Source organism: Etheostoma cragini, chromosome 3 (genome assembly GCF_013103735.1).
Source record: "Etheostoma cragini isolate CJK2018 chromosome 3, CSU_Ecrag_1.0, whole genome shotgun sequence".
NCBI classification, from domain to species: Eukaryota; Metazoa; Chordata; class Actinopteri; order Perciformes; family Percidae; genus Etheostoma; species Etheostoma cragini.
Genome location: NC_048409.1, coordinates 16,574,632 through 16,592,360, shown reverse-complemented (window position 1 = coordinate 16,592,360; position 17,729 = coordinate 16,574,632). Strand labels below are relative to the sequence as shown.

At 38.7% G+C, this 17,729-nt stretch overlaps 3 protein-coding genes across 4 annotated transcripts in view; 1 reads left to right on the top strand and 2 right to left on the bottom strand.

Annotated features, from left to right (window-relative positions):
- Positions 1–5,912, bottom strand: part of inppl1a (inositol polyphosphate phosphatase-like 1a) — a 22,508-nt gene extending 16,596 nt beyond the window's left edge. The window contains exon 1 of the mRNA XM_034867759.1: positions 5,409–5,912. Coding sequence (XP_034723650.1) covers positions 5,409–5,578 — 170 coding nt within the window. The 5' untranslated portion in view covers positions 5,579–5,912. The remainder of the gene's footprint in view (positions 1–5,408) is intronic.
- Positions 5,913–10,316: 4,404 nt separating this feature from the next.
- Positions 10,317–12,974, bottom strand: folr (folate receptor). The gene is made up of 5 exons (XM_034868026.1): positions 12,784–12,974; positions 11,621–11,753; positions 11,282–11,470; positions 10,797–10,932; positions 10,317–10,648 (listed from the first exon to the last, which is right to left on the bottom strand). The coding sequence occupies exons 2-5, from the start codon at positions 11,747–11,749 to the stop codon at positions 10,374–10,376; spliced, it is 729 nt and encodes a 242-aa protein (XP_034723917.1). The 5' UTR covers positions 11,750–11,753; positions 12,784–12,974; the 3' UTR covers positions 10,317–10,373.
- Positions 12,975–14,163: 1,189 nt separating this feature from the next.
- On the top strand, positions 14,164–17,275 carry anapc15 (anaphase promoting complex subunit 15). 2 transcript variants are annotated; one of them, XM_034867885.1, is made up of 5 exons: positions 14,164–14,269; positions 14,632–14,753; positions 14,837–14,896; positions 15,012–15,176; positions 16,469–17,275. In XM_034867885.1, the coding sequence occupies exons 1-5, from the start codon at positions 14,179–14,181 to the stop codon at positions 16,508–16,510; spliced, it is 480 nt and encodes a 159-aa protein (XP_034723776.1). In that variant the 5' UTR covers positions 14,164–14,178; the 3' UTR covers positions 16,511–17,275. The 2 variants fall into 2 exon arrangements, with proteins under 2 accessions (XP_034723776.1, XP_034723777.1); XM_034867886.1 differs by having other exon boundaries at positions 15,036–15,176; positions 16,469–17,274.
- The last annotated feature ends 454 nt before the right edge of the window (positions 17,276–17,729 follow it).

Sequence of the window (17,729 nt, the reverse complement as noted above, 5' to 3'; positions counted from 1 at the left end):
AAAAAAAGATCTAGTCTTTTCTTCAATCACTCACATAATTTGTACTGTTTCTTTTATTCAAAAACTATGTATCAAACTTCAGAGGCTGAATTGCATTTTTGGTTAAACCCAACTTGATCACAAGCTTTTTTTTCCCCCTCAACCAATTGCAGATCAATGCTCTGTCATTGTGATGGCACAGCTGTGACTACACGCCTGCAGCCACAAGCTGGAATTGAACGATTTTCATGTCCGCACTTTATGTCTGCTCAGTGGACCGGACACAAAATGTTCAATTTGCCAAGCAAATGGTGTGGCTTATGTCTGTTGGTGTGTATACTGATGCCTTTGTTATGGTTGTGCATCTGTTTGGATGTGTGGGTGTAAGCCCAGCAGTTTACACAAAACACCTATGTAATGCTTTTAGTGCTGGTCATACTGTTCTTATTACTTACACTATGTGTGTATACACTGAATAAACTGAGGGAAGGTTAAATCCATGTTGGGAATTCATCCTGCTCTGACCCCTCAGCTGTTTTTCCGGTCTTTCCAGGTCAATGTCCCACAGCTAAAACATGGACTGGATTAAAATATGCTACTGAAGTAACTTCATAAGAAGCAAAGCAATTTTTTCTTTAGACTTGAGCATAAATGTCACATTTAGGTTAGCTTTTTAATTAGTGATGTTATTCATACCCTTCTTAGAAGGACATAGCGACATGGAATTGGTTTCTGTCTTAATGGGTCCCACAGATCATCAAACCTGGCTTCACATACAGTACTAACCAGGGCTCAACGTGGGGCTGGCGATTACATGAGTTCTCAATATCACCAGTAGCACTGGGTTGGCAGCATAATCAAATCAAATCAACATTTTTGGGTAGTGTCAGGCTGTCAAATTTAAAACTATTTCCAGTGCATCTGGAAATAAACTATGACACATTTTCAATTTGCTCTCCCTGTATTTTAACCTTTGAACTATTTCCTTACTGAGGGCAATTCTGTTTTTACAGGCTGCTTATCACCAATTCCTGCTATAGTGGCTTAGATACCAATAAATACATTCATTTTTGTGTGTTTTCTTTTTTTGGTATTCTTGCTTTTATCGGACTGCACACGGAGGAGAGGGGGAAAGACATGCAACTAAGTACCTGGCACAGATTTAAACCAACATTGTCAGAGTGAAATAATGAGAACAAACACTGAGAACTAAATGTACTTGTTAAATTGATTTATATACAGCTCATTTATCAGATTGTTGCCAATAATAGCTCCATATGTCATGACTTAAGCAGTTGGTCACACTAAACAGTATAAAGTTCATAAATATTTGCTTTGGCCTTTCAAGGCCAAGCAGTAAACTCAGTAAGTGGGATGAACTGTTCATTTTGTCTATGTGAACTCTGAAACCCTATCCACATTTAATTCTGTCATATTATATACACAATGCATTTTAGGTCTCGTGGCACAGATTCTACATACAGGAGTCACTGCAGTCCACAGTAGTGGGGGAGTGTGTGTGTGTGTGTGTGTGTCTTCCTGTTGGCAGCTGATGAGATTCTCTGCAGGTCTGTGGAGTAAATACTATTGTTTCAGTAGCAGAAAAGTTATAACAGGGGGAGGGAGACTGAGAAATCTATGCATTCAGTGTGAGTGAGTGTGAGTGTGAGTGTGAGGGTGTGTGTGTGTGTAACAACAGTCTGTCTTGTAATGACTGCCCCACTGACTCCCTATGTCCTGCTGGCTTGGCTTAGAGTGCCCCCTCCTCTTCTTCTGTCTCATCCAACCTCAACCTCAAGTGCAGCAGGTCAGTTTAGCAGTTTGTGTATGTGTTTCAACACACTCTAATGACTGGCTGAAAATAACATTCCACTTATTTATATTAAATCAATCACAAAGGAGAGAGGCTCCCCATCTGTATCACAACACATTTCTACACTATCGTAAATCTTCATCACACTTAATATGTGATCACAAAACAAGGCAATGAAGGACTGTACAAATACAAAATGCTATAAATATATACACACACATGGAAACTGGCTATTTAAAGAAAAGGTATACATTAAAAAAATTCCAAAAGCCACTAACTCCACAAGGCAATATGTTCACCCACTCACACACCTATCTGGTGAGGAATGTTTTCTCAGAAACATCTAGGTTTCAAACACACACACACAGAAACACAGAGGGCCATGCCTGAACCCTGACATGTTTAGACGCGCTGCACTAAGAATAAAAAATATCTTCCAGACACGAAAAATAGGAAACAGTTCAAACTCTTTGTAGTAAGTTGTCACACTGATGCATACACACGTGATTAAATTAAACACATGGCCTCACCTGATAGTCGGCATCTCTCTTGTTGGAATCTAAAAATGTGACACTGCAGCTGGAACCATTGGAGACATTCTCTAGCTAGAAAGCTGTTTTTTCAAATATTTCAAAATGTAATCACACTGTGGCAGTGAATGACAACAATCTAATACTACGCAATTATAAAATAGGCATACTTTGTCTGCACCATCTGAAGCACATAAATACCAAACCCAAATACTAAACACACTCAGTAAGCAGGTAAAAGTGGTCACTTCCTAAAAAAAAGTCTGCATGCGGACACACAAAACTCAAATTCTGCTAAATGAAATGTTTACTAAGGAAGTGAAAAGAAAAGGCCTAAAGATAAACTGGCCCAGGAGTAGCTTCTGTAAAGTCACAAGCACAAACACTCTTTCCACCAGTCTTTTCTCAGACAACAGCAGAGTGGAAACACTTCCTAAAAACACTGATCTCGCCAAATCTCTCAAAAGGGAAGTTCACGTGTCTGTGTGAGGTAAGTCATGAGGGAAAGCATAACAAAAGCCATGTCTAGTAGCAATGTTCAGCTAAAAAGAAACATTTAGTCATGTACATGTTTCTTATGCAGGGACCTAAAGAGGTCACCTGTTTAAAAGCAGGTAAAATTAGCATGTTTCACAGAATTGTAGAAAATTGACTAAAACCTTACAAGAGGTTACAATACAATGATTATTTCAGCTTGAGGAAGATATTGTATCTCTTAACAAATATGTATGTACTAATAAACGTTTACAGGACCAGCTAAGGTAAATTAAAACCAGCTCGTATGATTATGTTTTAGTAGACAGTTTAGAAAATTAGAGAATACGAGACAAAGGAGATGGTATTCAAAGTCAGGAGGACCTAGACGTTGGCCCTGAGCATCTAGTACGCCACACTAATAGGTTTTTTAATTGATTCTTTTCCCTATATACACACACACACAAACACACACACACACACACACACACACACACATATATATATATATATATATATACGTACATACATACACATATATAAATATACACATATATACACACACACACATATATACATACATACATATACACACATATCTATAATTATATATATATATATATATATATATATATATATATATATTTTACCAATGATTCAGCTAAATACTTTCTGTTTATTCGGTACCGCTGATGGCGACGACATCATATCTGTTTCCAGCAAAACAGGCCGAAAGCAGAAAATATTATTCATCATCCCAGCACTGCAAACTAAGGCCATGACTAAAATATGTGTGCCATTCAGCAGTGAGGCCTTTTTTTAACACATCTGATTCAGATTTCATTTCCTTTTTTATACTCAGTAATATTAGCACACGTTGACAAGAATAATTGTCAAATGCTTGCATCTTTTCCTCTACATCTACAGAAGTTGTTGCGAAATATTGAGTCATTCCGATTCTCAAAAGTATCATTTATAAAGACAGACAGCTTGTTTCGGTCATATTGAGCGAACATTACTGATTAGATGGGGCAATACTTTTGCCATGTCATGCTACTCTTACTTCTTTAATAACTTTATGTGGAGGCAAAACGTCTTGGTAAAAAGAAGTAACATTGTTTGTCCGCTAAGTTTGACTAAATCCAGTCTCTATAACAAACTTAAGTTATCATAGAGGAAACTTTCTAAGATTAAACAAAGTCCATGATGTGAAAGGTGAAAGGGTAGAGGAAGGGAGAGGTGAAGGCGGGAATATATCCGGAAACGGATGATGCATGGATGTGAGGAATGTTGTTGATCACAGAGTGACCTACTGACTTAGTGCAGCCATACATTTTTGTCACCAGTATTTATTTTATGAAGCCAGGAGCCAAAGTAGGTTCCTGGGTTCTTATATGACAAAAGTAGTAGAATTTGTTTACATGAGAACAAGCCTTTCTAACAAAATAATGAATTTCTATTGAGTGTGGTGAATTTATATATTTGTCAGTAGCTGGTAGATATTTAAACATTATTAAAAAAGAACTATATTTACCACCCTGGTGTTAACACAAAGCCTTTAAACAGTTACTCGAAATGGGGTGAACTATCAGATAGAGTATGTAGGTCGAGTCAATGTCAGAGTAGGCCTACCATGTCACATGTGTGGAAGCGGGGGGGCTTGTGAGACATTGTGGCCATTTGGAAGTTTAACATCCCTTTTCCAGGGTCTTGCCTGAGTCACTGTCGAGATTACACAATGCTGGCGGCATTGGTGGTCTGTGTATTGAAGCTTGGTCATCTACTATGAGGTGTCCAGAGTATGGATACACGTTCTTTTACTCAAGTCAGCAGGTGGTGAGGTTGTTTATGTTGCTTGCTTACCATGGGGTCATTGGTGGCAATATCTCCCTTGTGTAAATGAGGGTGGGTGTTTCATCACTTCGTGTAGAGAGAGAAGACCAGGCCCTTCTCTCCCTAATAGAAAAGCCCTGACATACAGGTTGTTGTCATTTTATGATATTATACTATGCAAGAAGATAGCATGTGTAACTACTCAGCTACAGCTGCTTCCCAACTTCTCTGATCTTACATGAGCATTAAATGAAAACACCAGCCAGGTTTTACCACTGATGAAGCCCTGTAGATGCCTCCACCACCATTCCGTTTCAGTGCCCTGTAAAAACGACGCTGCAGACAACCACATCAGACACAAGACAGACAGGGGCAGCCCTAAAGTTTTGTGTCATGCTGGAGTTTTACTGCTGGGCAGACAGACAGTCTCTCTCTCTGCCACTCACTGACTTCCAGGAGAAAGTATATGTGTTGAGCTGAAACCTTGTTTAACGCGGGCGTCAACTAAGGTTACAATTTGATCAAACGAATCAGGAAAGTTTGTGTACAGCTTAGAAAAGCATGGGTAGCTTGGCGGTGTAGCAGACTATAGTGACTTTAACACACACAAAAAACAATATACAAGACATGTGCTAGCTGAAATACTCCCTTAAAATATCATTTTAACTAAAAACGTTGGCAATGCTACAACGCTTTCCTGGTAAACGAAGCCAAACGAGGCCTCACACACAAGTTAACAGTTCATACAAGCTTCTATTTTTTGCAATTAGGTTACTTACAGTACACACAAAGCGTAAGCCCCGTTGACACTCTCACTGTCCCGCACCAGGAAGCTGCCGTCTCTCCCGGCCCGAGCTAGCAGCTCCTCGGCCGCCGCTCGACTCAGGTCCCGGTGATACCACATCGGCGGTGCGGGCCCCAACGGACAAACACCACCACCCCCGGCCATGGCCACAGCCCTTCAAACCGGGTTCAACTCAAACTGCTTCCAGACTTCTTCAAGAACCCCCCAGCCTTCCTCCAGTCTAGAAAATAATCCAGTGAGAGAAGCGCAGAGAAAGTAGCATAAACTTTTCTTCCGACCGAGGTAAGAAGGCTCGAGACAACCGACAAAGGGGCAACACGTTTTAATTATGTAAAATTGCGCTGTTTGTGGTTGATTCCTCAGTTCCTGAAAGAATCGCCACCCTCCTCTTTCGCTTCCCAGTCCCACGGATATCAGGGTATGTAAATCCACACTGGAGACTGGGGAGAAACAGCGGGGACGACACGCGTCACCTCGAAATATTGTCAATACAAACATTTCCTGTTAGAATCGTCAGAATAAAAGATCTTGTTGACAAAATTACACTGAGACACTTTATTTCATGGGCAGAGTCACCCACAGTTTGTTTCCTGTTGTGTATCTTCAGCTAGCTTGACAGAGCTTCCTGGAAAGGAGGGATGGAGGGATGAAGAGACTGGGATGGATAAATAGAGAAAGGGAGGAGGAAATGCACCACATGGATGATCTTGGAGGAATTGTCGGGTCTCTGTAAATTATAGAATGTGATCTAGACCTACTCTATATGTTTGTGTTATTGTTATATTATTATTAATGTTATTATTTTTGTAACTAATCATATGTTTTCGATTTATTATAAAACTTTCTGTATATTTTTTCTCCTTTGTCTAATGGGTATTTGTGTCATTCTGATGTCTGTAGATTTTTGAGCAAGACATTGAACTCCAAGTTGCTCCTGCACGCTGTACGTAAAGCTGTCCACTGCACCTAATACCTAAAGGATGGGATAAGTGCAGTAATATAATTTCACTAAATTGTACTGTGTGTATGTGTATGTGTATGTGTATGTGTATGTGTATGTGTATGTGTATGTGTATGTGTATGTGACGATTAAGAATAATGTTTGATCCTTTGAAATTCCCCAGTGTGGAATTAATAAAGTCTATCTTGTCTTACTCTGTCTGTAAAGTATCATGAGATCATGTCTGTTGTGATTTGACACCATAAATAAAGTGGACTGACCATGATCTATTAAATATTGTTTGGTAGTGGTGAAGGACACACACAATATGTACACGCGTGGCAGCATATCTGACCTGTGTCCTTATAGATTTAAGACAGTGTTGTGGAAAGGAACCTTTGCCTATATGGAGAAAGTGGAACAAGTTAGATCAGCAAATTAAAAAGACAGTCAAGGCCTGATAACTGATTTATTTAAGTAAAATGTTTTTATGTTCAATATGTATAACACACTCTGTAAGTGTCTTGTTCTGATGTGTTGACCACAATGAAACTATGTCGTGGACTTTATTGTGTTTTAATCCTTGATTGTATTTGATGTCTTTTCATGTGTAAGGCATTCTTGATGCAATTAAATAATTCAAATCAAATCAAATCAAAGACTGAATTGAAAGGAGGGATGGAGAGAAACAGAAGTAAAAGAATCGACTGATAAAGAAGAGGGTCAGTGGTTAAAAGTGTCAACTGTGCAGTTGTAAGTTTTATGCAGCTTAATACTTCTACTCCACTACGTTCAAAGACATTTTACTACACAACATTTATCTGCCAGCTTTAGTATGGTTCTAGCCTACTCCTTGCTTTGCAGATTTTGAATTTAAAAAGATGTGATCAACAAATAAAATATAATGCATTGTTATAGATTTAATTACCCAACACCATGCACCACAAATTAACCATGCATCCCCTTTATGTCCTGAGAGGACACAAATGTCCACAAGGGTAGGGAGGTTTGTAAGTAGAGGCACCTTCACGACCTACATTAAAAATGCTTTATACACATTAATGCATCTATAATGATCCAATAATATGATCATATTATCACATTGTACATGATTATATATCATATTGTGTAACACTGTGAAATGGGACACTGCCGATTTTGAGTACTAAATATGTCTTAGTATGTTTAATACTTTAAGTACATTTTCTCACAATACTTAAATAGCCTTATAAATGTAGGACTTTGACTTTTTACTGAGTGTAAAGTGGTATTACTAGTTTTACGTAATTTTTACGGACACAATAAAATGACATGCAATTATTTAAACTGACACACAGAGACCAACACCTCTTCTCAAGTCTCCAAAAGACACATTTTCTGCTTTACACACATTTTACAATTCAAAACGGCACTTTTTAAATGCACTAAACACGGAGTCTGCATGAGAAAAACAATCTAACATAAAGTCACATGTTTGCCATTTCAAAACACTGCCATTCAAAATAACACTACATGATCTTATTGGCCAATACATGTGCCAACTGGCCAAACACCTCAATGGTTAAAGTAATTATTACCACTTTAGGCAAGGAGAAAACACCATGAAAAGCACATTTTTTTCAACAACAATGGAAGATGCTGCCTAATTATTTATTTATTTTTCTGTAAATCTTTGCAGCACATTTTTAGCAACTAATAAAAAACTGTAAGTAAAGGATGCAAGTAGGCCGACTTCTTCCAACTCTGAAAAGACACACACACACACACACACACACACACACACACACACACACACACACACACACACACACACACACACACACACACAAAGAAACTAGGGTGGTGTGTGTGAGTGTGTGTGTGTTGTCATTGACCTCAGAAAAGTTGTGTATAAATAGCCACAGGGACAGCAGCAATCCCAAATCTATTTCTGACCATAACATCACACTGTGTATGCCTGTGTGTGTCTGCATGTGTGGGAGTTGACTGTAAAAAACTGAAAAGTATGTGGCTAAACAATGTGTCTGCATGGAATTGTAAAAGTGTGTTGAAAAATGTCCCATTATAATACAACTAATTTAATAGCAAATACAGTTTTTTCCAATTGCTAAAACACAACTTTGCTAACTAAGCTGTTTTTATCAAAATACAATTCACATTTGTGTGTGAGTGTTTAAAAAATAGTTCACATTGTAGAAAGTTCTTCAAATGTCCGTGCAACACATATGCACAGATTATACATTGGACTGAACAAAAATATGCTCAAGAAAATTCTATAAATGAAGATGTTTGCATGACTTGTGTAGGATTTTGTTTTGACATTTATTGGATGGGACATTTGAAGACAGAGACATTGCAGAGAAAGTGGGATAACTTGCAGCAAAGGACCGTGAGTCGGCACATTATGTCACATAGAATTTGAGTATTATTCATAATCCGGTATCTGACATATTTAAATACTATATGTGTGCTAAATATTGTGTATCTATCTTACAGCAAAATAAAGCAAACTAGCATGGGTACCTCACATCAGCTAACATCCATCATCCAAGATATAGAAAGCTATAAAACTAAATATAATATTCGGGACATGCACAATATTTTTGCCCTTCTATGACCAAATCCCATCCCTCAACATCATGTGCATGTACATGTACTGTGTAGTGTCCATTGTTCTTGTTACATGAGTGACACTTGCAGTCAACATCTTTATGTGTCTACAGTTCTTAGAGTGGGGAAATTATGTGTGAAGTCATAAACTGTGTAGTTTGAAGGGATTGTGACAAATTGATGGTGATTGTTGTTATTATTTGATTTATTTTTTATTATTATTATTTCAGTGTGATCTGGTATTGGAGCATTGTTGCGTTCGTGTTTGAATAAAACCATTGGCTAGATACTGGCTCCAGCATTTATCAAATATCTTCAATGAGATGAGAAATGAGCCTTGTGCAAGGTCACACCTCTCTTAAAGGAGCTTAAGGCATACAGTGTGTGCAGAGAAAAGAGACAGGAAATACTGACACGGGGTTCACAGCTGACCTTGCAATGTTAAATTAAATCCAACCCAATCCACTTTATTTATGTAGCACGATTTTAACAAACACAAGGTCACAAGACATATTCAAAGACCTGATAGAGCACATTCAGACGTGGCACAGACGCACACATATGTATACTCATGCCCTTCACAAACACACACACACGCACACACACACACACACATGCACACAGGACTGGAACTCCATAATTACCAAGCAGTGGAGCCCACTAACCACCAGCTGGCCCAGAGTGGCCACGTGACAGTGATCACTGGGGCCCAGTGCAGAAGAATATTTTCCCCTCAATGCAGATCCTCGGTCAGTTTTACAATTTTCTCACAGGTCGTTGAGGTTATGAAGAAGTTATTAAACTCATCCATAGTTTGCACTCACAGAAATATCCTCCTACACTTGTGCAGTAACATATTATGTGGCACGTTCCTTCATACCTTGTCCACACACATTTTTATTTTGTTCCATTTTCTTTATCCACATAGAATTTTGGATCTACTATCCTTTTTCACATTACTTTTTTACACAAAACTGCTATGCTACCTCGATTTTGACTACATAACCATTTTGGTTGTGAAACAATAATCTTGTTTTTGTGTGTATACATTGCATTTTATGGAAGCAACCTTACATTAAATTGAAAGTTACACATACTTGAGAAAAAATCAAATGAACAGCTGTACTGGAATACATGGACATTAAAATCCCTAAAATATAATACTATAAATTGTTTGTATAATCAGTTTTACTGGGGATCTTCTGAAGTAATTGGTGAATCTAATTTTATCTAGAGGGCCTATATACTCAGATGCAAATCAAAGAAGTCTTCTTACAATCAGTTAAGAAGCTCATTGACCTAAAAGGACACAAGAAAGTGACAGAGACAGGAGAGCATTTGAAAGCAGTTTTATTGGTACTTCTGAGATGATATGTCATGTATATCATTTTAGGACATCATGACAGAGAAAGATGTAAAAGCCAGGAGAAGCAGTGTTGTCAAGGCGACGCTTTGGTGTTGCTGTCCTTTGTTGAGGTAGTACTCAGCTACCTTCCTGTTGGGATTTGTCCCAGTGAACCAGAGCTGCATGCAGCGGCCTGAGGTCTTTGAGTAGGTGGTATAAAGGTAGGAATTGGACCAGATTTCTTCACACATTGACTTGGGTGTGGGATAAATTTCAGTCCACTTTCTGCACTTGCTACCTTCAGGGCATTTGTTAATCCCTGTAGGGGAGGGAGTGAGAGAGAGAAAATGTAAGATGTAAATGTGCATGCAAATTTGTGAATTTTGTTTGCTGTGGCTACACATAAAAAAGTAAGCAAGTCTGTGCTTCACTGATCTGTTTGTGTGTGTGTGTGTGTGTGTACTCGCCTGAGCTCCAGTCCCATCCCTTGTGCCAGTCAGTCTTGCAGGTGTAATCGTTCTTGCAGTCTTCCCACCATTGGTGGCAATCTTCCTTACAGAGAGGCACATCCAAGATGCGCTCCTTACGCCAGGTCTGATCCACCTACATAAATATTATTGATTAGTATATTATCCATCATTTCAGAACACAAGTGATATGTTTCTAGAAGGAAATTGTTAGTTGATCCTTGCCCTCACAGTTGCAATGCTATGATTTAGGAAGTACTTGGGGGAATTTAAAAAAAGGGTCAGGTGAGTTATAAAAAGGTGTCCACAAACTAAACTAGGGCGCATTGCAGAGTCTCTCATTACAGAATGTGATACAATGATTATATAGAATATTGGCAACATATGTAGATTTAACCTGCCTGAAAAGCCCTTTCAAATTCGTTTGCTGCCATCTAGTGTTCTCAGTACACACATACAAGAGGGACTGAAAGCACACTACACACTTTTTGGATCCAGGGTCCCAAGTGTGGTGAGCACTCATAGAAGCAAGTGTCCTGGGTGAAATGTTTCTTGCACTCGGGGCTCATGACACCACAGTGATTCCAGTTGAAGTTGTACAAGTAGGAGTTATCGTTGTGAGCTTCTGCGCTAGTGTTGGCAGTACAACATGCATTGTCACGCCAGGGAACACACTGGAAAAAGAAAAAGGAAAGAGGGGTAACTTTATGCTGTTGAACTGCAAACATTGTTTTGATGAGAAGAAAACAGTACACCCACTTGAATCTCCCAGCATCCCACTATTTATTAGTTTTATGTTTGATTGGGACATTTGGGTTCATCACCTGAAGGTAAAGCTCTCCCTCAGGGCCAGGGTCTACTTTGTGGTGTTTGCCGTCCATACACATGTTGAGTTTGTCTAAAGACAGAGCACCACTGAAGAAAGGTAGCAGCAAGGCCGGGACAACCCACATGGCTCTGCAGCAAGGAGGGATTAATATAATGTTTATCAAGAGGTAGGAAAAATAATGGGATAACAACCAACATACAATAGCAGTCAGAGGTTTAACAGTTTTACAGGCATGTCCTGTAACCTCTAATCTGAGTCACACACACGCACGCACACACACACACACACACACACACCTGACCAGTGAGGTCTCTGGGTTTTTTGGTAATAAATTGGCCTACTGATTGAAAACATTTGAGATCTGTTAACAGTATTAACTCTTGTTGTTTGTGCATTGTCAGCAGAACTCGTGTTAACAACACGTAATAACCCGGGTATTAGCCCACAATCAATAGGAGACACACTATAATAGACAAACCAGTTTCTAAAGATTTTTTTTCTTTTCTTTTCTGTTATCACAATACCTACCATACTTCAAGGCTTCTTTGGACAAAACAACCTAGACCTTGAGAGCAATTTCTTACACATTTTTCTCAAATAACTTAATCAGAGGGTTGTAGAAAGTGTATTGCGGAGGGATGGAAAGTTATGAATACAAACAATGAGTAGAAATGTACACACAAATACAGTCTGAAGTAAAACACCTCCAAACTAAACAAAAAATCTGGCAGAAAGTTTAAGTTAACAACAACTCAAACTGACGACAGTCTTCACAAAAATAATCATTACCACACACTGTGACATAACTCAGTAACCGCTATGTAACATTAAAAATAACAACTAGGCCTATATTTAAAAAGAGAATCAGCATCTGACTCGTTACTGTAAAGTTAACGCCGTCTGCTGATTTATTTGTTTTCCCTTTCTGGCAAGTCTTCATTCAGTTTGGAATGGAACAAGGGACAGTAACTAAAGACACTATGAATGTAAAAAAAAAACGGAAAATCATTTAAGTATTCGTGCTTCATTGAACAGAAACTGAAACCCTCACCCTACAAGCTAAATGCATGTATTTGTTTTGACTAAATATGGTAGGCTACTCATTCAGAGACCAATGAGAAGATTTTCAACAAGCAATCATGAAAAGATTAATGTTACCTTTTAGATTCTGTGACGATTCCTTCTTGAAGGGATGAGTCGATAAATTGGTTTCTTCAGTCACCTCTTACTGACTTCTCAAGACCAAACAAAACTTAGAAAAGACACACCTGTGCATGATATGTTACCAAAGTCCAAAGTATGTGCCAGTGTATCAGTGCCTCATGTGTGCCTGGTGTGTGTATGGTGTGCGTGTGTGTGAGAAAGAGAGAAGGAACGAGTAGAGTGTATGCACTAATCTGAGTTTTATAACATCTTAGTGCTGTGAGGAAGATTTGTCTTATCTCAAGGTCTACCTTGCTCTTTTTCTTACACACACACACACACACACACACACACACACACACACACACACACACAGTCAGCGTGACCCGGGAATTTAATAAACAAGCATTTAAGATAAGTTTCTTCTGCATCTGTGCTGGTGGTCTCCTGATTCGACGTTAAACATTACAAGCATGTTAAAGTGGTTAATTTGTACACGTGTAAATCAGATGAAGCTTTAAAAAAAGACAGCATGAAAGAAAATGTCCCCATAACATTTACTCCGGTTCTCAGATGTCCCTATCAATTGAAATGTGTATCAGTATTTATGCGACAAAATACATCAGGACATGTTTGTATCATATGCAAATTATTATCATTGATATCATTTTTTACACATTTTCAAAACTATGTCTCCTTTTTTCATAACTCTACACACAATTCCCAAAACTGAACACACATAATGCAAAATGCCTTATATCACCTTCAAAAGTAAACACAGCATTCAAAATGCCATCAACACATCTCATAACTAACTAATAACAATATTTATGTTGTAATAGTAGCAGGATGTTGAATACGGTAGCGTACAAAAAAACCAAAGCTAAAAAAACCAGGTTGGAATTATGGACACTACTCTCAGCTTCTTATAACCAGGGGTTGATCACATGGTGTGGCCCTAATTTCATCAGAGATGGCTCTCCTTCCTTCTCTTCTTTGTCCTCCTCCTCCTCTAGTTCCAACTAACTTTTCCTCCTTGTCGTCCCTGCCTCTCCGTCCTACTCCCCTTGTTCACTGTCCATTGTTGGCATCCATTTTTTAAAACAGGTAATCTGACCTTTGATTCCTTTTTGTGTTTATTTGGTAAACAATTGTGCGTTCTGTTAAAAAAAAAAGTGTCTTATGCATGAAAACTAAGTGAAATGCGGAGACTGGTGTGTAGTTTTGCTCTTTGAGTGTGAGAGGCTTTTCAAAAAGCAGTTGTAAAAAAAAAAACAGTTACATACTTACATACCTTACTTTGCTTCACCAGATCATTTCTAATAGACGTAAACTGGCTCTAGCTTCACTTTCCTAGATCGACTGCTGCTGACACCCAGGCGGAACCATTGTGTAATAACACTGGACTAGATGATTCCGGAAGTATTGACAGGGGAACACCAGGGGTTTCCGGTTGATTTTGTATTTGAAAATTTTGAAAGCTGGAGCGAGAGGTCGGCAGGTACTTACACTATTTATAATTTCGCTATTAATTACGGGTAAAATACCATGGCTTGTATGACATAATTTTTACCTAGAAGATTTGCGGGGTTGCAATTAGCTACTTTTTAGAGTTGTATGTCATAAAACTGGAAGACGTGTTACGTTAAATTACCGTAACGTTGTCCCTCCACCGTTCCTGTGTCGTTTTAAATTGTGTTTTTGTCCTATACATACTTTATGACTCAATTTAGACAAGGGTTTTAACCCTAGACGAGTTTTAAAGCTTTGTTTTGGTGTGTAAAAGCGGCACATATGCCACAACCCAGGCTACACATGGGCTTGCTGGTTGACAGCTTGTTTGTTGTTGTCCCCGTGCGACAGACATGTCCACGCTGTTCCCCTCTCTCTTCCCCCGGATAACGGAGTCCCTGTGGTTCAATCTTGACCGACCTTGTGTGGACGAGACCGAGCTGCACCAGCAGGAGCAGCAGCACCAAACCTGGGTAAACACCTCTACTGAAGCACAGCTTCTTGTTCACTCTCTTCATGCTCACGTTGTGATACATGGACTCTGTCTCCATTTCAGCTGCAGAGCATTGCTGAGAAAGACAACAACCTGATGCCGATTGGGAAACCTATTTATGAGGTAATGTGTTGCCATTAATATATAATCGACAGATGCATTTTAACAATACTGCTTTTGAGTTTCACCATGCTACAGGATGAAACATACACTGGTAACATGGTTCCCTCCATTTAAGTCATCTGGCTTTACTGTGGCGCAGGCGGGATATGATGAAGAAGAAGAAGAGGATGACGAGGATGAGGAAGACAGCGAGGAAGACTCGGAAGATGAAGAAGACATGCAGGATATGGATGAGATGAATGACTACAACGAGTCACCTGATGACGGCGAGATCAATGAGGTGCATTTCTGATTTGTAGAAAGTATTTGTTCTGCCTTGCAGTCCATACAGCAGTACAGTAAATGACTGAGGCCGACTAGAGCGTACCGTTTACCGTTTTTATGGCTTGATGCTTTAAAGGTGCTCCAAGCGATGTTGCGCGTTTTTTAGGCTACACCATTTTTTTCATACAGCAAACATCTCCTCACTATCCGTGAGCGTCCTCTTCCCTGAAAACACTTAAAAAAAAAAAAAAAACGGTCTCTGAAAGCAGGTTTAGTGAAAACTCTGAGTTTGTTAACCCTGAGATGAGGGAAACTCTGGGTTTTTCTGTTTCAGAAAGTGAGGTTTCTCAAACCTAAGAGAGAGGGGTAACTCCAGCCCGTTTCAGAGTCAGTTACTATGGTAACTGAGCCTGTGAACCTAACCTGTACGGGAGCAGGTTTTCTTTAATTAACCTGGAGTCTCTGTCTCCTCCCTCTGACACAGAGCTCTTTCATTTCCTCATTCATTCATTCGGTCTGTGGTAGGAGCATTTTAGCGTAGTTTTGTCATCTGCATGAATTAAAAAAAAAGTGTTGGTTTATTAACTGTGTTAGGCAGACTATAAAACATTTTTTTTTCTCGAACATGGCATGTACTTTCTCGCAGTTTATTAGTAAAGCCACTGTGGCAAAGCGCCATCAGAAGAATGTGACTCGCTCTGAAACGTGTTTAAACGTTTTCATAGAGTTCCCTGGACACAAACCAGTGAGAGATGTTAAAAAGAAACAAATGATTATAAATCATAATCCTGTTAATGACATGGTGCTGCAACCTCAGATTGGGATTAGTAGTAGTTGTAGTAGTAGTAGTACTAGTAGTAGTAGTAGTAGTACTAGTAGTAGTAGTAGTAGTAGTAGTAGTAGTAGTGGTAGCAGTTGCACCTAAATGAAATTACAGGTGTAATACGATTCTAGTTTTCACCAATAATATTATAGGTTACCTGTGATTTAAATAAGAAGTTAATACACTGGATAAGAATGTATGCATTGATTCAAGCAGCAACTTTCTCCCACACAATTCTCGATATTTTGCAGCAGCTGCTGAATTGCTTTTTTAACAAAATATAGGCTATGTTCAAACTCGCGCTTGAGTGGGCTAGTTCCAGATAGGTAAAATAGTGGAAGGAATTCATTTAAAAACCTCAACTGAAGGCAAAGCCACTAAATACGCTGATATTGATCTTATTGTGTTGTTTCCTTTTTAGCTGCCTTCCTCTCCCCAAACTGAGAAATTGTAGTCTTTAATCTGACTCTGTTTCCTTCTGTCAGGCGGACATAGAGGGACCAGACCAAGACCAGTGGATGATTTAAGACAAAAGTCAATTTTAGTCTCCATCAAGCTGTCTGGCACTGGATTTTTACTCCCCATTTAAAACACGACTGCTGTCCCCTCAGTCTGTGACAGAGATATGTTTTTATATTTGTGTAAACAGGAAAAGAATATGAGTGAATCACAGCTTGAATCATGATGTTCTTTAGAGGGAGTTTGGATACATCCAGCACAAAGTGTCTCATTTCAGGCTGCAGTTGGCCTTGACACGTGACATTGTTGGACATCACTGTGTGTGTTGCTAACTGGCATGCGCACACACACACAGACACACACAGACACACACACACACACTCACACAGACACACAGAGAGTGGTGGGAGTAGGCATCAGCCCAGTGGTCCTCATTTACACTTTGACCTTGTCATGTCTTCAGTCATGTGCCATTTCTCAGCTGACAGAGCAGAAACAACAGTTAAGTCAGCTAAATAATTTGTTACCTATAAAGGAGGCTGACAGATACTTCATCACATAGTAAGATTCTGTTTCATAGTGTTGTGTATGCTGCTGATCTTTTGTTACAGATATACTACCAGTTAAAATGTCATAAAAACTTGCAAAAAAGTATTATGTTCGGACAATTCATCAGTTGTTATTTAAATACATTTTGATAATTATTTTTAAATATGTTAAAGGTAAGAGCAGCCATTACTTTTGAAGAATGTCATTTTAAATAAGAATTCACACTGTCCATTCAAATGTTTTCCTTTAAGGATTGCTTACCAAGTCTTTGATTAATTGTACTAAAATGAACAAAAGTCGGGCTATTTTGTATTAAATTAAATACTTTTTATAAAACCATGTTTCCCTGTTGTCTACATTTTCATTTCTTATTAACATTGAACACAAAATGTAACATGGTAGTAAGGGAAGTAGTAGTAGAATGGCTAAAACCAGGATTGAGAAAGGTGTTTGTGAATTTGATGTTTAAATGTATGATTAGGTTGTGCCGATGTCTATAATTGAATTTATGTAATTTTAGAGCTGCAGCGATTAATCGATTTATCAATTTGTGGTCAACTTTTAAATTATTCGCGGGATTGATAGTGATAGTGAATATGTTGTAGTTTCTTCTGTCTATGACAGTAAACTAAAAATCTGAGTTGTCGACAAAACAAAACATTTGAGGACGTTCTTGGGCGTTTGGGAAACACTGAGCCACGTTTTTCACCATTTCTGACATTTTAGAGACGAAGCAAA

Coding starts and splice junctions, on each gene's coding strand:
- anapc15 (XM_034867885.1), top strand. CDS start 14,179: ATGATTCCGGAAGTATTGACAGGGGAACACCAGGGGTTTCCGGTTGAT. Junction 14,270..14,631: donor CTGGAGCGAGAGGTCGGCAG/GTACTTACACTA, acceptor CCCGTGCGACAG/ACATGTCCACGCTGTTCCCC. Junction 14,897..15,011: donor TTGGGAAACCTATTTATGAG/GTAATGTGTTGC, acceptor CCTCCATTTAAG/TCATCTGGCTTTACTGTGGC.
- folr (XM_034868026.1), bottom strand. CDS start 11,749: ATGTGGGTTGTCCCGGCCTTGCTGCTACCTTTCTTCAGTGGTGCTCTG. Junction 10,933..11,281: donor TGGGACCCTGGATCCAAAAA/GTGTGTAGTGTG, acceptor ATATTTATGTAG/GTGGATCAGACCTGGCGTAA. Junction 10,649..10,796: donor GGGATGGGACTGGAGCTCAG/GCGAGTACACAC, acceptor CCTCCCCTACAG/GGATTAACAAATGCCCTGAA.